Source organism: Fusarium musae, chromosome 1 (assembly GCF_019915245.1).
Source record: "Fusarium musae strain F31 chromosome 1, whole genome shotgun sequence".
NCBI classification, from domain to species: domain Eukaryota; kingdom Fungi; phylum Ascomycota; class Sordariomycetes; order Hypocreales; family Nectriaceae; genus Fusarium; species Fusarium musae.
The window spans coordinates 49,884-67,416 of NC_058387.1; the positions used below are offsets into that span (position 1 = coordinate 49,884).

The 17,533-nt window shown below is 48.6% G+C and overlaps 6 protein-coding genes and 1 non-coding gene across 7 annotated transcripts; 3 read left to right on the top strand and 4 right to left on the bottom strand.

Moving 5' to 3' along the window:
- Positions 1–311: 311 nt before the first annotated feature.
- On the bottom strand, positions 312–1,757 carry J7337_000020 (uncharacterized protein; the record flags this gene model as incomplete). Its single annotated transcript, XM_044817786.1, has 1 exon — positions 312–1,757. The coding sequence occupies one exon, from the start codon at positions 1,755–1,757 to the stop codon at positions 312–314; it is 1,446 nt and encodes a 481-aa protein (XP_044685488.1).
- A 622-nt stretch (positions 1,758–2,379) lies between these two features.
- On the top strand, positions 2,380–2,463 carry J7337_000021. Its single transcript has one exon. It is a non-coding gene; the product is annotated as a tRNA-Thr (tRNA).
- Positions 2,464–2,636: 173 nt separating this feature from the next.
- Positions 2,637–4,399, bottom strand: J7337_000022 (uncharacterized protein; the record flags this gene model as incomplete). Its single annotated transcript, XM_044817787.1, has 4 exons — positions 2,637–2,926; positions 2,974–3,175; positions 3,251–3,710; positions 3,780–4,399. 4 exons carry the CDS (start codon positions 4,397–4,399, stop codon positions 2,637–2,639), a joined length of 1,572 nt encoding a protein of 523 aa, XP_044685489.1.
- A 1,316-nt stretch (positions 4,400–5,715) lies between these two features.
- Positions 5,716–9,695, top strand: J7337_000023 (uncharacterized protein; the record flags this gene model as incomplete). Its single annotated transcript, XM_044817788.1, has 5 exons — positions 5,716–8,449; positions 8,506–8,535; positions 8,600–8,855; positions 8,920–9,006; positions 9,068–9,695. The coding sequence occupies 5 exons, from the start codon at positions 5,716–5,718 to the stop codon at positions 9,693–9,695; spliced, it is 3,735 nt and encodes a 1,244-aa protein (XP_044685490.1).
- A 1,416-nt stretch (positions 9,696–11,111) lies between these two features.
- J7337_000024 (uncharacterized protein) lies at positions 11,112–11,936 on the top strand (the record flags this gene model as incomplete). The annotated part of the gene is made up of 1 exon (XM_044817789.1): positions 11,112–11,936. The coding sequence occupies one exon, from the start codon at positions 11,112–11,114 to the stop codon at positions 11,934–11,936; it is 825 nt and encodes a 274-aa protein (XP_044685491.1).
- Positions 11,937–14,205: 2,269 nt separating this feature from the next.
- J7337_000025 (uncharacterized protein) lies at positions 14,206–15,350 on the bottom strand (the record flags this gene model as incomplete). The annotated part of the gene is made up of 2 exons (XM_044817790.1): positions 14,206–14,695; positions 14,749–15,350. 2 exons carry the CDS (start codon positions 15,348–15,350, stop codon positions 14,206–14,208), a joined length of 1,092 nt encoding a protein of 363 aa, XP_044685492.1.
- Positions 15,351–16,889: 1,539 nt separating this feature from the next.
- Positions 16,890–17,249, bottom strand: J7337_000026 (uncharacterized protein; the record flags this gene model as incomplete). The annotated part of the gene is made up of 1 exon (XM_044817791.1): positions 16,890–17,249. One exon carries the CDS (start codon positions 17,247–17,249, stop codon positions 16,890–16,892), a length of 360 nt encoding a protein of 119 aa, XP_044685493.1.
- Positions 17,250–17,533: the final 284 nt, after the last annotated feature.

The following is a 17,533-nucleotide window of genomic DNA, read 5'->3' on the forward strand; positions in this document are numbered from 1 at the left end:
ACTCCTATTGGAGCTTTCGGATTGCAACCCTCCAACATCCTTTAACGTGCTCCTACATTACTACTTGGTCTATCAGCAAGACGTAGCTGCCAATCAGAGGATATAATGAATTTGCAAAAATCACAAAGCAAGAGTTACAGTTTAGATGAGGAAACGTCCTAGGATTCGCGGTTTTATTTAGAATGAATGAAAGTTTTGTGAACGACTATCTCTCTACAGGTGCTTCTTGAACAGGCAGTAATCATTTATACTCGTCTCGTTCCTCACCATTATACGCTATGACAGCAGAACAAGGTAGTGTAGTTACAGTTCTAAACCTTGATTCCATCCCCATTAGCAAGACGTGCGGCGCAAATACCATGGCGAGCTGTCATACCCTCATCGGCAACCTTGGCGACACAAATTCCATGCTTAGCCTTGATGCCATCCTCCGCAGTGCGGACAGCGCATATACCGTGGTGAGCCTTTAGACCCTCTTCAGCAGACCTGGCAGCACAGATACCGTGGTAGGTCTTGATGCCCTCAGCAGCCTTCACAGCGCAAATGCCATGACGAGCCCTGAATCCTTCGTCAGCGGCCTTAGCGGCGCAAATACCGTGACGAGCCTCTAGGCCTTCTTCAGGAGCTTTGACAGCACAGATACCGTGCCGAGCTGTGAAACCGTCGTCGGCTTTTGCCGCGCAGATGCCGTGACGAGCTGTAATTCCGGCATCAGCCGCTTTGGCAGCACAGATACCGTGACGAGAGGTAACTCCGTCAGCAGTGGCCCTTACAGCGCAGATACCATGATGAGCTTTGAGGCCATCGTCAGCAGCCTTTGCAGCGCAAATTCCGTGCTGGGCCTTCAAGCCATCGTCGGCAGATCTAGCAGCACAGATGCCATGACGAGAGTTTACACCTTCACTGGCCTTTGCTGCGCAAATGCCGTGTAGAGATTTGACACCATCGTTCATCTTGGCTGCGCAGATACCATGGCGAGCGGTGATCCCGTCATCAGCAGCCTTTGCGGCACAGATCCCGTGTCGAGCTTCGATGCCACTCTCCGCTTTGGCCGCACAGATTCCATGACGCTCTGTAACACCATCGTCAACACCCATTGCGGCGCAGATGCCATGGTGGGCAACAATATCCTCGCCCTCCTTCTTGCTGAAAGTCCAGGCCGCTTGAAATGCATCAAAGCCCTGTGGGCCAATGACCTTGGAGCCGATAAGACCTGTAGAAGGAATGACGATGCTGCTGCGGCCGTACGTCACCTCCATGGTCTCGTTATCAGGGTCACCAGCTTCGTACAGGCTCACACCTAGAACCTCATCGAGGCCTGTCTCCTGCAGCACGCCGATGAGCTCTTTAACAAAGGCAGCTGGGAACACTGGCCGATCGACGTTGGGGAGCTCACGCTGTGGCACGAACTTGAACTCGGTGGGCTTAAGCTCGCCATCGAAGACGCGCCAGGTGTGAGGGAGGACTGAGCCGCCAGTGATGGCTTCGTCGTCGCCTACAACCCAGGGCGAGGAGACCGGACCAAGCTCGATGATCTTCTCATTGGGGGCAACGTCGTAGTGGCGGTGGAGGAGGCCAACACCGAATACCTTATCGACGCCGTGCTTCATGAAGACGTCTCTGATGCAGGACTTCATGTGATCCAGACCATTGAGCTCCTGGAGTCGCTGGGCGGCCACGTCGACGTCCGTCATAGCATCAACGGCGCGGTGGTCGTAGGACGCGGGAGTGTAAGTCTGAACTGCTGCGGCAGCCATGTTGTAGTAAGAATTTGAGGAATTGTAATGTGTCTTGTTGAAGAAGCTTGAGAGGTTGAGTGCTGGTTGAATTGCTTAGGTGTTTGGCCCTTCCTATCGCCTTTATAGTTGCTACCAGACTACATCTTGACTTTGGAATTAAGTGCTCTCGTGTTGGACAGCTCAGTGAATGAAGATCATTTCTGGACATGGTGATACAGACTGGATACTGCATGCACAGTCATCTTACTCACTGACGCAGGTTTACTCATGGCTTATGTCTTGGACCAACGGGTTGGCATTTAGAATACCCATGTATCCCTTGGTCGCTGAAATAGGCCTTGACTAAGATGACTACAGCGCTGAGGTGCCAAGAAAATCATTGCCAGATCTAGAGTCGATCACTTCCAGATATGGGCATCTTATCTTTGCATGGAGACGGGTTGCCACAAGGATTGGAGTGATAAGCAACCGAGGTTACAACCTGTGCCAGAGTGTAATCCTTCCCTGTAGTCCAAGCGGCTAGTTTGGTCCATTCCCTCGTCACATTCGGGTTTCGGAAGCGACGATGCTGGTCCCAAGACCGTACAAACTCAGCGCTCAATAGTTCCATTTGTCTCGCTGGGCATATCAATCCCTTGAAGCCCCGTTGGCTCAGTGGTAAAGCGTATCACTAGTAAATAGACACGACATGATAAGATCACTGGTTCGATTCCAGTACGGGGCAAGTGGTATTGTTTTTGCTGAGGTCGACTAGAAACTACCAGATTGCTTTTTTAGGCCTTGACTTGGCATACGTTCCTAGGATATCTATCTATTGTAGGCCTAACAATTCACGATTCAATCAGTTATGTACAATGCATGTTAACAGCCTGGTGAGGATCGACACCAAATTCGACGCTAGGCTTCGGACGAGCAAGACTCTATGGACATGCCATGAACAAGTAGCGCCGCAGCAAGGGCATAGAGCATCGAAGCAACAAAGAACGGCAGGCTCACAGCCATACCTCCAATGTCCAAGCCGACAGAGAATGACAGTCCAAGGAGTGGCGAGGCGCCAATGGTCGAGATGCCTTCAAACACGGCGATGGCAGTGAATAAGAGTGATAGATGATCTGGATGTACCATGGTTGTCAAGAGAGATCGCAAGGCGGATGAGAAACCATTGCCAAGCGTATATCCAAAGAACGCTGGAAATCAGTAAGTTTTCCCGAACGTAGACTGGCACTGTACATACCGATTATAAACGCTGGAACAGCAGCAGCGAGACCCATGCAGAGTGAACCAACAGCGAGGAGGAGAATCGACACTCGAGCCAATGCGAGATTTGCAGCTGAAGATGTCTTCATTCTCCTGATGAGCCAGATATTGACTTGCGGTAGGACTACAGCAAAAAGGAGAATCTGACCCGCGGCTTGGATCGAGAGTAAAAATGCCGTCTAGAACTAAGTATGAGTGATCGCGGGAGAGAAAAGAAAGGATTTCTGTCGTTTTCCGGTCTCAAGAGTACGTACCTTGGCCAGCGGCCATCCAAATCTCACAGACATGTATTGCAAGATCAGTTCTAGCATGGGTCGAGCCATCTTTGCAACAATCAGTGCTAGGAGGCCTACCAGCAGACTTTTATGACTACCCAAAGTATGAACACCGTGTTGGATATTATGTGAAATGTGTGATAGAGTCTTCAGGGTCCTTTCCTTGAACGAAACTGGATCAGATGTTGTTTCTTCGCGTTGACCGCTATGTGATTGGTTTTGATCTGCCTCCGTAGTCTCCATGTCGTTGCTAAGGACACTATCAGATGCCCTTGTGTTGGGAATAAAGCCGAGCACCACAAAGGCCAGAGCTTCAAGTGGCACGGCCGTGAGGAAAGCAAAATGCGGTCCTAATGCATTCATGAGAACGGCACCGAGTGGTGGTGCAATTAGCTCTGTTATGAGAAGGACAACCTGCACCCAGAAGAAAGCCCTTGTTCTATAAGAGTTTGATCAGTCTTCAGCTCAAAGTTACTCGGTAGCTTTGTCTTTGTGACTGTGTACATACCGTGATGCTTCCGGGATCGCAGCAGCAATGATGGCCATGATCATGGGGCTGATAACAGTAGAACCTCCTCCGAGGACCAAGAAAGCCGGCGCAGCATAGACAGCGCGGACAGGAAATACTCGATGAAAGAAAAGTGCAGTAAAAGCCCAGATGTCTCTGAGGACAAAGCCCAGTAGACTAAGGCCCGTGACCAACCTGCGGCCCTTACTATCGGCCAGGACGCCATATGGGATAGCGAGTATGAGACCAGGGATACCCTCAATCATGCCAAGAATGCCTCTCATCTTAGCAAGAGCGCTCTGAATCTCGTGGACCTTGCAAAGATGCTCTGGAACTGAGCCATCACGGCCGATGACGCTTGGGTCAGTGGCAGCGTAGTAATCGCGACAGAGACCAAGTTCAAGCATACGCAACTTTGGGACTTCGCTTAGGAAGTTGGGGACGTCGACGAGGAGGATGAAAAGGCTACATATGTACAGAGCTGACCACTGAGAAAAGTGATGCTGCCATGCTGCCCGCCACTGAATGACCCTAACCTTTGTGGGAGGGATTCTATTTGAAGCGTCGCAGGTGAGGTCGGGCTGTAGCAGCGGTGTCGATTCGGTCTGAATGTTATCCATGGTACAGGCCAGTCTCAGAGATGTTGTCCCATACGCCAGACGTGGGCAGTAATTGGAACACGATAGATGCTGGCTGCGCCGGGATAATAGTGTGTTCAGTTAGCTAAAACAGCGTCCAGAGACTTTTGGGCACTAACTTCAGGCTGGGTATCGACGGGCAACAACAGCTGAGCGCGTTTTCGCTAAAGATGGGGCCCAACTGTAGTCGAAATGCTGAAGTAGCGTTGCGAACAAGAAAGGAACGCGTAGTGACGTATTATTCTCGTATTGCTGCAATGCACAGTAATCTGAGTCAAAGCAAAGTTCGTGTTGGTTCTTCAAGTTGTTTTCCTCAGGCGGGAAGCGGCAAGATGTTTGGCGATCCCTACTACTACAGGGGTGTTAGGAACTTTTGGTAGGATTTGGTGGCGCTTTTGTGCCGTCTTATATCACAGCAGGGAACTTCAGTGCGGTACGGAGTACAGTGTTGTACAGTGCATCGTCGGGGGGCGGGGGAAAACTTGGCACAAAAGACAAGCATTGAACCAACATGCAGACCCTATTCAGCTGTGCCGCACTATGCATGCAGTGTCAGTAGATAAACAATACGCCCGCGATAAGCCCCGATTTCCAGGCCGAGAATCCTTTCTTTCTTTTCCCGCAGACCTGGAGTATCAGTATCACCATCAGCTGAGTGGCCACTGGTACTGTAGTCACCACTGGAACGACAAGAAAGGACCATGCCGTCTGTTAGCGCTTGTCTCAATGATGACTCGCTGGGGCCTGCTGTGCGTGGCTGTAGAGGCAACTTTGACTTTACTGTCGCATTTGAAGATGTCGTGTTTGTCATTGCGCCAGCTGCTGTTTTCATTTGCCTTGGTTTCTCTCGTATTTTGACACTTTGTCGTCGTCGTCGCCCACTAGTCAGTGCTTCGGCAGCTCAGTGGTTGAAGCTGGTATGCATCCCCACTTCGGCCAATGCATGATCGTGTCTTTCGCTAACTGAGGCTTTCTTCACGGTGATGTAGGTTCTTGCAATAGGTTTCGCTGTCTTGCAGCTAATTCTCATCGTTCTTGGACAGAACTCTTCCCAGTTCGCTTCAAGGCGTAGTTCAGCTGCAGCTTCTCTTGCTCTTATCGCAGCCCTGCTTCTTGTACCACTATCATGGATTGAGCATTCAAGGGCACCGCGACCTTCAACAGCCATCGCTGCCTATCTTTCTGTCACGTTTTTATTTGATATTGCTCGTACGCGAACATCTTGGCTTCTCGTCCCATCAGCTCTGGACCAGAGCTATGCATCTGTATTGACAGTATCTACGGTCCTCAAAGCTGTCATGGTTTGCCTAGAGTCGCGACAGAAAGAGAAATGGCTCGGCTGGGATGTGAAGCAGCACAGCCCTGAGGAGACAAGTGGTATCTGGAACCTCGGGGTTTTCTTTTGGCTGAACACGTTGTTTATGAGAGGCTATCGTGTCATCCTGACGCTGGATAGTCTTTATCCCCTTGACAAGGCTCTTGCAGCCGAGACACACCAAAAGCTCGCTGAGCGAGTTCGTAATAATCCATATAAGGGCCAGAAATACGGTCTGGCACAGTTACTGGTGAGAATCCTAGCCCTCCAGCTAGTACCACCGATTATTCCTCGTGCAGCGCTGCTCGCCGCCAGCATATGTCAACCATTTCTCATTCATGCCCTACTGCACTACCTACAAAATGATAACCAAGAACAAAGTCATGGATATGGACTCATTGGCGCAACGGCTCTAACGTACGGGGCAATTGCGTTCTCAACAGCATTATACTGGTACTTCCAAGAGCGTTTTGTCATTATGGTTCGAGGTATCCTCGTGCTCGCTGTGTATGAAAAGACTATAGAGCTTAAGATGCCTACGGATGGCGAGTCTGGCGCCCTTACGTTGATGAGCACTGATGTCGAGCGCATTACAAGAGGTATTCTAGACCTCCATGAATACTGGGCCAACACAATCCAGATTGCTCTATCTTGCTGGCTCCTCCAACGAGAACTTGGTGCTGCGTTCGCTGCCTCTCTTGGTGTAGTCGCTCTGTCAACACTCACTGCATTTGGGATCGGCAAGCTCCTTGGACCACGTCAAAAGGCATGGATGGAAGCGATTGAGACAAGAGTTAATGTAACCGCGGCTTCTATTGCGCAGATGAAGCTAGTGAAGATGTCTGGTATGACAAAGCCAATCGAATCTTGTGTCCAGAGACTGAGAGTGAGAGAGATCGAGATCGGTGGGCGTTGGCGTATGCTCCTCGCAGCAGCGGCTACTGTCTCTCAGGTTCCCATGACCTTATCTTCCGTCATCACTTTTGCAGTGGCAACCAAGACGCTCGACACAACGTCGATATTTGTTTCCATCTCCTACCTTACCCTTCTCGCATCGCCTCTGATGATACTCTTTCAGAAGATTCCCCAGTTTCTTGGGGCGCTAACCTGTCTTCAACGGGTCCAGTCGTATCTGGAACGCGACCCACGGTTTGAGTATCGCCGTCTTGATCCACGTATAATGTCAGCCACGTGTGTGGCTTCGTTTTCTCCTTCACCTTCTATCTCTGGCACTAGCACTACGGGCATCGAGATGGAGACTCTACCGGGGAAAGGCGCCCCTCGCGTGGTGATCAAGGACGGCAGCTTTGGCTACCACGAGAACGCTGCCGTTCTTAAGCATGTCAATATCACCATTCCATCATCATATCTCACCGCGATCGTTGGTCCTGTTGCCAGCGGAAAATCCACTCTATGCAAAGCCATTCTCGGCGAAGTCCCCTTTGCGACTGGCTCCACTGCTGTCCTCAGCTCCACAGCCATCGGCTACTGTGACCAACAGCCATTCTTGACAAATATCTCCATCAGAGACAACATCATTGGCAATAGTCACTTCGACGACAAGCGATATAATTCCGTGATACATGCTACCATGCTCGACCGGGACATTGCAAACCTGCCTCAGGGCGATAGCACAGTGATAGGAAGTGGCGGCATTGCTTTGAGCGGCGGACAACGCCAGCGAGTGTCAATCGCAAGGGCCCTATACCTTGTAGACGCCAAACTCTTGATATTTGATGATGTCCTTAGCGGTCTGGATGCCAGAACAACGGATCATGTTTTCCGAAATGTCTTTGGGCGAGATGGAATGCTTCGTCGTCGTGGCGCCACTGTTATTCTGTGCACACACAACCTTCGGCACTCTCAAGCCGCGGACCATATCATAAAAGTCGGCAGTAATGGAGAAGTGTCTGAAGAGAAACCCACTGCTGACATGAGTTTACCTGCAAACTCTGATCTAGTCTCCGATCCGGCGCCACCTTCGACTGAAGTACTTGGAAGTGCACAAGGCCCAGCACCTCCTTACTCACCACCGGCTGAAGGCATGACAGCGGAGGAAACAGTGGCGCGAAAGCTAGGCGACACGAGCGTCTTTGGCTATTACATACGCACCATTGGTCTTTTTCCCATCGTAGCCTTCACTTTCGCTTGTATATGCAACGGCTTCCTCAACAACTTCCCACGCATATGGCTCACATTCTGGGCTGACGATGCAGCTCGACCACAGAGAGGCTTGTGGCAAATGCACTCTCAGGCCTACTACATCGGCATCTATGGAATGCTGCAGGTACTAGCCTTGATATCCTTCATGGCTGCCGTGGTACTGGTTTTAGGCCCTTTCATCCGTCTCAGTGGCTCGGTACTGCACCAGAGGGCATTGGAGACTGTTATCAACGCACCGTTGCAACTGTTGACAACATCGGACACTGGGACTATCACCAACTACTTTTCCCAAGATATAACCATCATTGATAATGAGCTCCCTATGGCTGTAGCCAACGTAGTGCTGGATATCTTTGGTGTTGTCGGAATGGGTGTCCTTATCGCGTCGTCATCACCGTGGCTAGGACTTACTTACCCAGCTATGATCCTCATCCTATGGCTGATTCAAAGGTTCTACCTCCGAACGTCTCGGCAGCTGCGACTGCTGGACCTCGAGGCAAAAAGTCCGTTGTACACCCATTTTCTTGACACGTCCAGAGGCATCGCTACCATTCGTGCGTTAGGCTGGACGGGAGAAAATATCAAGCATAATCATCGACTGCTGGACCAGTCCCAGAGGCCGATGTATCTACTTTCAATGGTACAACGCTGGCTGTATTTGACCTTGAACGTGGTCGTTGCTGTTACGGCAACCGCTCTTGTAGGTTTCATAACGCAGCTTCGATCTAGTTCAAGTCTTTCTGGCGCGTCACTTGTCACGCTGATGACATTGAGTCAGTCTTTGAGTGACATTGTGCGGTTCTACGCTGCTTTGGAGACATCTATCGGAGCTGTAGCTCGGCTCCGAAACTTTACTGCCAAGACCGGGACGGAAGGTGTTTTGCATGGTGATGTAAAAGTCAATCAGCAGTGGCCATCGAAAGGATCCATCCAAGTCCGAAGGGTTTGGGCGACATACAAGTAAGTGTTTTGCTAAAGCTTTGCGACAAGGCGCTGAGAACTCTGACTTGTAATCCAGATCCAGCGAAGATGCTGAAGAATATGCGCTGCAAGGAATCGACGTCTCGATCCGAGCAGGTGAAAGGATAGCCTTGTGTGGTCGTACAGGAAGGTTTGTGTCTCAACCTCACACAGATCTTCAATACAGTCGTGCTAACTGAAGGGCACCGCAGCGGAAAGTCTTCTTTTATTCTCCTCCTTCTCGCCCTGTTAGAACCTGTGCAAAAGGATAATGTCAAGTACACGCTGTCCATTGACAGTGTTCCTCTCTCATCCATAAGTCCTCAGACTCTCCGAGAAAGAATAATAACTGTACCCCAGGACCCAGTATTCCTACCATTAGGCAGTACCGTTAGGCAAAACCTAGACCCGCTTGGGGCAGCAACGACAGAGCAGTGTCATGAAGTTCTGCAAGCAACGGACCTCTGGGACATGGTTGAATCCCAGGGCGGGCTAGACAGTGTTCTATCAGAATCTTCACTCAGTCAAGGGCAAAAGCAGGTCTTCAATATTGCTCGAGCAGTGCTTAAGCGGAAAACTAGCGGTAGCTCTCTACTCCTCTTGGATGAGTTCACCAGTTCGGTCGATGCCGACACCGAGCGAGACATGCTTGCAATGATCGAGAGAGAGTTTGCTAGTTGCACTATAGTTATGGTCGCCCATCGACTGCACATTGTTTCTGAGTTTTGCGACAGGGTGCTTGTGCTAGATCGCGGAAGAATTGTAGAGGACGGTGACCCTCAGATGCTGGCAAGGGTCGACGAATCGTGGTTTGCGAGTCTGCTGGCGGCTGGAGGATAAAGGCAGACTCAAGATAGCTCATTGATTAGAAACCATAAAACCTACCCTTGTTTCACCAACAGCACGATCGGGATCCCCACGTCGGCAGTTTGTTCTGCGGGCTATAAATATCCACAGCACGTTTTCGAATTGAGAAGGTGATGAGGTTTGGCGTGGAGTGTCTGTGCAAAAGTACGCGTGGTCAATTTCCCCGCCTTGCTCCTAGCCCTTTCCTTTTACCGGTCGGTAATTGATCGAATGTCATTGACTATACGCCTATACGCCATGCCCAGGTAGGCAGGTCCCTTAGGTTTTGCTTGTCAAGTCCATCTGCTTGTGCTATGACCCAGCTAGTTAGTAGCTCTCTAATCAAAAGACGGGTCCAGGACCCTAATAGAGATGTCAGGTCCAACAAACCGCACAGGTGCCAGCCTGGAGAGGAGCATTTAGAAGATTTTGGGTTAGTGACTGCGACACAGAATATTCCAGAGGGCCGAAACTTCACTGAGATACAAACTGTGAGACCAGATCAATACAGTTCCCTAGATAAGTAGAATCGCGTGCCTATCAGCTGTGTAATAGCGCAAAGTTTAACCTTATGCAATGCCATACCTTGATATTTATTGGAACAGAGCCGGCACTAGACAGCACGTGCGTCTGAGGATGGACTCGCTTCAGTATAGCTTACCTGACAGACTTGTCTATCACTCAGACAATACCTCATTGCCTCCACTCTAAAACAGAAGATTCCATTTATCACCGGTCGGCAAAAGGAACACGAGCCAGGTAGAAGATCATCGACAACCAGATCATGGATCTTCGGCATCGTGTCGGCAAGAACGGCAAGCCATCCTGCTCCTAAAGAGTCAAGGACATGATCAACCCGAGACCGCCTCACTTACCACGAGGCGGCCAATCTCAGTAAACCAGTATCAACAAGGGAGACAGCGGATTCTTATCATAGCGCGCTTCATTGCTAGATAATGAAGTTTTCTCGACAGAGCAAGGGTTCTGGGTAAGGAGTTTACGGCGATGCGTGTAAATGACTTTTTCTATTATAGAAGTGAATATGGCTTTTAGTTAGATGGTCAATCCTTCTACTGTATTACATAACTCTATAACAATTCAGAAAGTTGTGAATAGTTGCTAAATACGAGAACTGCTGCATACACGGCTGCCGATCTACCCGCCTGCTCGGCGAGGTTTCCGATAGGGACCCGCGGGTGACGGCCGGCATCACATTCCGGCAATGCCGAGACCACTATGGATGTCAACGACCATAGTCACTGTAGGAGATTGAAGACGATATTGTCATATTGAGCTCGATGGAAGAAATATATAAAGTCCTGTTTCATTCTCTATCAACAAAAAAGCAAGCAGCAAACCCCTTCACACTAACTTCATCATTCTCTGACCACTTGATTACCCAAGGCGATCATGTTTATCCCAGCTTTGCTGGCCGCTCGTGGGCCTATCACGGCTCTGACTATCTTGGTGAGCACCGCAACTTTCAGTGCTGGTGCCTTCTTCGTCGCTCTTCGCAACACCGCTCTCGATTGTCCTCGTCACTCTGCCACCAACGCCGCCTGTGGCGTTGATATCCTCACTGATCTCGTTACCTTCATCGCCGCCGCTGGTGCCACTGCCGGAGCTACATTTATCGGACTGACTACTCCCACTCCCCGTGATTCCCCTATTTTCCGTGTCGACGGTGTCGATGTTGATTGGTACGAAAATGCAAACTCGCATCGCCATGGACTCAATAGGACTATTGACAATCCCGCTGTCGTTGAGTGGCAGTTTAATCACACCTCACCTATCCAGAAATACATCACATATGAGAAAGATGGCTATCTCCATAAGCGCCTTGATACTGGAGTTGACATTCCCGACCCGAGTGGAAAGAGAGCTTATTGCCGCGCTTACTACGATACCCGCTTTTGGTCCGACGACTTACGCAACTGGGAGTACCGTACAACCCCTGCTGCTTCTGTCTGTAAGTTACATCAATATCTCCCTTTCTATCTAGATATACAACTTACACAACTGGGAGGGGCCGACATTGGTGAAGATCTATTCTACCAGTTCGTAAACCGAGAATGGAAAGCAGGATGTGTGTGGTTCAGAGGAAACAAGGCAGCCAGTGGCGGTATCTACGAGGCCTCTTTCGAGCTGGGTGCATCCTGCAGCCAAGAGGAGCCAGCCTATCTTGACTGTGGGAAGGCTAACTACAACGTTGAGGTTGCCGGGTTTAACTTTTAGTTACGAGATGGCTAGATTCAGATATTGCTTTTGCCACAGCATAAGCAATTACACGGGACGAACAAGAAGAGGGTGGATGCGCTGCATCGCGCTGCATCGCGCTGTATCATTCTTTATCCAACCTATTTAGTAGATAGAACACACTCCTTAGTATTTTTATATAATCCAAGTTGTTCAAATCGTGAACACAGTTGGTTGCGGCGTTTATGCATCATTCAGCTAGGGCAAGAGAAGGGAAGAAATGTCTTTACATGACCTTTAATATTGCATGAAGCAACCGAATGATGTTATAATTCCATATCTAAGGGGCAATTCATCTTACATAACGCACTAACCTTGATGATATCTCTTGGCATACCACTGAACACTTCGTAAAGCTTCATCTTTGAAGACGACATGCATAGCAGGCATACAATTACGCCATGGTAGGGGCGAGATGAAGGATAGACTAGAATACGAGAGTTCTGGTCCTATCACCAACTGAAACAGCTCCTAGAATAGTAGGCCACCCAGTAAACTGGTAGAGTTGAATGTTAAACTTAAACTCTAAACCTTACTAGTACTAGCACACTTCTCGGCCTTATTATAGAAATAGTTCTCGAGTCGATCTAGTTCGGCAATCACGGCACAGAATACCACTAGTGTTCAAATAGTCTCAAGTGAAGAGTCGGGTTATCGCTTGATATGACTTAGACGATCGATATGTAACACGCTACATTCCGCCAACCTTCCCGAAACAAAGTAGTCTATTTTGTCGTATAAACAGAAGTGCAGGTAGGCCGCCAAAGGCTATTATTAAGCTGAAGCTCGGCAGATGTAACCCTGCAACAACATACACACGCCCATGATTGACGACAAGCTCTATGTCCTTTTCCCCATGGGGTGAGGTATCTATCTTGGAATACATCTGCCGAACTATTTCCATTACCACTGCTCGTCCGGCGCATCTGCCGAGTCATGCACATGCCTTATGATCATTTTCAGTCCTCAGCCACAAGTTTCAGCTGCAAATAAGAGACCTAGCTTACGACTTAGACGTAAGTATCTAGCGCACCTATCATAAGCTGAGGCCTTCAAGTCAACAGCGCGAATCAAAGACGACTATTTGACAACGTGGTTAACATACGAGGTAACGCACGCAGCATAGATATCATCTAACAGCTGTCCGGCTTAAGAAGTCAAACTGACAGTCATGGAGACCCCCAGGGTCCAAATTGCTCGGTCTATCTCTACCTGTTGCTGTGGTTTCTCTCTAAGCACTTTAAAAGCTCATGACTTAACCTTGGACTTTGGTTTCGTGCTTCCTGATTCATTTCTCTCTATTCAATACCTCCTTGGATCAGCAATTATGGCTACGGATATTAAGTGTCATGAGTGGAACTCTGCTAAAAGTCTAATGATACCACGAAATGCCAATAAGTGACGAGCCTGGGCGTGGCGGCCGTAAAGTGTCGGGTCTGAAGATGGAAAAGTTCATTGTATCTTTTTGTATCTATTAAAGAGATGTGGCCGTTTTGGCCCGGTGTTGTCAATGGACTCGTTGCAGAACGACAGGCGACACAGTGTCATCCAAGTTCGAGGAAAGCGAGGGAGGAGAATTAGTTATGTTGTTTGCAGTTAGGACCTTTTGCATGAGACCTCGAATCGGCATAGAGAACTTGGAGAAATGGGTACCTCTGTATAGATCTATACCAAGCTTAAAGTCGGTATAGCGGAAGCGTCAGTAGACTCGCATCCAGACTTGATGGTTCGTCAGACCCAACAGGCTGCACAGGTATGCTGGCACAGAGTAATGCTCGAGTTTCCTATTCTTAACAAGGGCACTGACTTTTATGAACTAAAGCGAAGTAATGTAAAGTTTACTGGAAGAATAGTTAGATCTGTCTGTCAGCTTGCCCTTTATACTGGTATTATTAGTAAAATATATAGAGTATTTACTTTAGTAATTAAGAAAATACCATCTTACCTTAAGGTTACTACTATATAAAATTAAAGAGAAAGCGCCCTATAAAAGTAATAAAAGACTAAGTCTAAATTAATCTTTACTTATAGATAATACAACCTTATATAGTTAGCAGTGAGAGGATCTTGCTTATTAAAAGGCAAGTAGTTAATAAGAGCTCCTAGCTATAAGTTTTAGCTCGCTAAACTATAAATAATATAACTAGACCTCGATACTTAGTTGCAATTAAAATTAGAAAAACTTCATAAGCTAACTATTGCAAGTATTTACATATCTCTAAGAAATAAAAGACTTCTCTATAACAGTCTACAAATCATCATCCAATGAACTGAGACCCTGGGGAGTACCAAGTCTCTTCTCGAACCAGAATCTCAACCTCTCGACCCTTTCCCGGTCGACCATGAACCTCACGAAATCATGGGGGTCTGTGTGGGATTGATCAACAAACACAGGAAAGCCAGCCGGCGGAGCAACGTCACTTCTCACAGGCCAGAACCCGCTCGTCTTCTGGAAGTCCTTGCTCAGTAGAAAGTTCTGCAGCAACTTAGCGCCCTCGGGGTGTGGTGCATCCTTGAGAATGGCAGTATGCTGTGCCCACGAGATGAAGTTGCTCTTCTTGGGAAAGGTAGCGTTGAGAGAGCCAGCGACAGTTGATAAGCCGATGGCTGAGGTGAAGGTCGCGACGTAAGGTGTCTTGGGGTTGCGAACAAGCGTCTGGGGAGTAGCTGCTCCACGAACCCAGCGAGGCTTCTGTTGGAGGAGCTTGTCGAACCAAGATTCGCCGTATTGGTTGAGGCTGTCAATATGAGTTAAGGCTGAGGTGGTGATTTGTAGCAGTGGAAGACTTACATTTTATCGAAGAGGAAGAGGATTGAGTCGTCGTCATTGGGATAAGTCAAAGCAAGTTTACCTTTGTACTCGGGCGCAAGAAAGTCGCTGTATTCCGCCGGCGCCTTCTTGCCTTTCAACTTATCAGCGTTCCAAACAAGCTGCCACGCAATACCAGTGTACCCGTAGAAAGCAGCATCCGTATCCTTAAGACCAGAATAGATCTTGTCAAACCCAGCAGGGGCATAGTAAAGCAGCGCGCCCTCTTCTTTCCATCGTGGAAAGTCCTGTGTAGTCTGTATAGCGATTGTGTCGACATAGACGTTGTTGTTGGCAAGTTGTTGGTCGATGTTACCATCGAGATATTTAGACAGGTCGACGGTTTGATTGAGCTTCATGCCGGGGAAAGCGGATTCGAAGGCGTCCTTGACCGCGTCATTTTGGTTCTTCTCATCGCCGCCGAACCAGGCTGTCACAACACCACCTTCCTTGAGAGCAGCTTTGTAAATCTGATCGATGGAACGGCTCTCAACTTGAGCTGTTGGGCCGAAATGGAGGAGGGTATCATACGCCGCTGCGTTTGCAGCGAGTAGAAAAGTCGAAGAAAGCGATATGAGGCGCATTGCGAAACTTGAACGGTGTGAATGGTGATGATCAATTCTGCTAACTCGGGTTTCCAAGAGTCTATATATACCCAGGGCGACTGAGACATTCCTCTGCTCGCGACTTGAAAAGAGAGCTTCCGCGCTTGCCCATCTCAACGGAACGTATAGTGTCGGTGCAATTATCGTCCCGAACCGTGACCAAAGCACTCGTTGTTGATTGAGTAAAGTCAGGGACATATGAATCAATATAATGTTAATCAGCAAGCGCGCGCGAGACCTGACGATAAGGTTTGGCCTATTCGGTTGTCATTCCCAATGTGACTAGCCCCGGCATTTGGCCATGCGTACTTCTAATTAAGTCAGCAACTCAAAGACCTACTATCGGTCGAGGAGCCCCGACGAGGCTTAGCATGCGCCTCCATTTGAGGCTACAAGAGACAAGATGACGTGTCATAACTGTGAGCGAGGTATCGCGTTCAGAAGGTCATCGACAGGACAAGAAGAAAAACATTAGTAAGAGGTAGGCGTGGAATGAACAGTCCTCAAGATGATCAAGTCATGGTCCATTTTATAGTCCTTGAAGAAGCAGATAAATATATCAGATCGCTGCAACACTCAGCGGTACTCAAGGGCAGTGGACAAATGGTGAGCAATCGGGATGTGGTCCACTACCCGCGTCCCACGCGCTTGGTCCCTGTTATCCCGGGCGGCCGCATTGTGGGCGACGTGCTATAATGCTGGACCTGGTATCTGAAAGCTCGGTCGGTTGAAAATACGCGGAAACCGTTAGTTGCATCTAAGATCTGAAAATAATTTCATCCTCCAACAATTCCCAGCGCGGCCAAGAACATATGCAAATTCGTCTAGCTGAAGCCCTGCAGCCAGCCACTAGTGCCTTTTATTACCGCAAGAGAGAATGAAAGAGCCCAGCAAGCCCGAGGAGCATCATTGTTTATCTTTACGAGATCATGGTATCTCCGATGTCAGAATCGATAAATGCTTCATTACATAAGAAACCCCCGAGCTCAACATATACACGTCGAGGCGGCCATCAAAGTCTCTGAAACCTTTGCCATCGTCTCGTTCAGCTCTTGGTACAAGGCGAAGTCTACTTTATATGCTCTCTATATGTATCCAATGTTCAGAACAAGGTGTAATGTCATCTAACATACACTGAATGAGATGTTTGTGATACGCAGTCTTGAATTTATAGATCCTTTCGACGGTAAGGTAAATGGTCGGTCTGTTTTAGCTAAGTTATTATCTTATGGCTAAGGGTCCCTTCCCCTAAAACCTCCTCCATCCTCTCCGGTTCTTTATGCTATAACAACTACCCTTACGTGATACCAGTGAATGCCTGATTGCACCTGTTCTCTGCCGGCTATTGTTGCCTTTCGTTTCCCTCTCCAGTGTCAGGGGACATTCTGCTGGCGCTAAGGTGGCGTCGCTACTGTGATAAGTAGAGACGTGTATGCACAAGTGGCAGATCGCATGTTTCGGCCCAGAAAAGATCACCCAAAAGCCACCGGGCCGGTCAGAACGGCAAGGTCCATGACTTTAAAAGTCATCAGACGAAGATGGGTTCATCTTTTCAATGCAAGAGTCAACTAATTTCTTAAGAGCAGGAGGGTTAGCCCCAGAAATGTTATCAACTCGCTCTGCATTTTCCATAACGAAGAACTCAGGAATTGCGCGAATTCCGAGTTCGGCATCAAGGGCTGGAATTTCGTCGGTATCGAACTGGGCAAAAACCAGTCTCTCGGGGTCATAACTCGAGTTGTTCATAAGCTTCTCAAAGAATGGTTTGATGCTTTGACAAGGACTGCACCATGTTGCCGTTGCAAAAAGGATGACGAAACGGTGTCTTTGAATAAGGTCGTGGTACTCGGACTGACTGTGGATCGTGGTGATGGGCATATTGATAGTAATAATATCAGATTGGAAAATGGCAGTAGGCTATTGAACAAATTCAAGGAGATAAGGGGGCAATGGGAAAACGTTTGCGGATTCAAGGGGAATTTAAATCCCGTTGCGGCGACGCTCAGGCTGTGAAAGAGTTGATGGGGTGGCAGTGCTGCATGAGACTATTGATTTGGTTACAATCTGCATCCAATCGAATGTTGAAATCGCTATAGCTGAAAAGCCAACAGGGTCTTTCAGCTGAGTTGATGTATTGTATACTAACTCCTTTGAGTAAACTG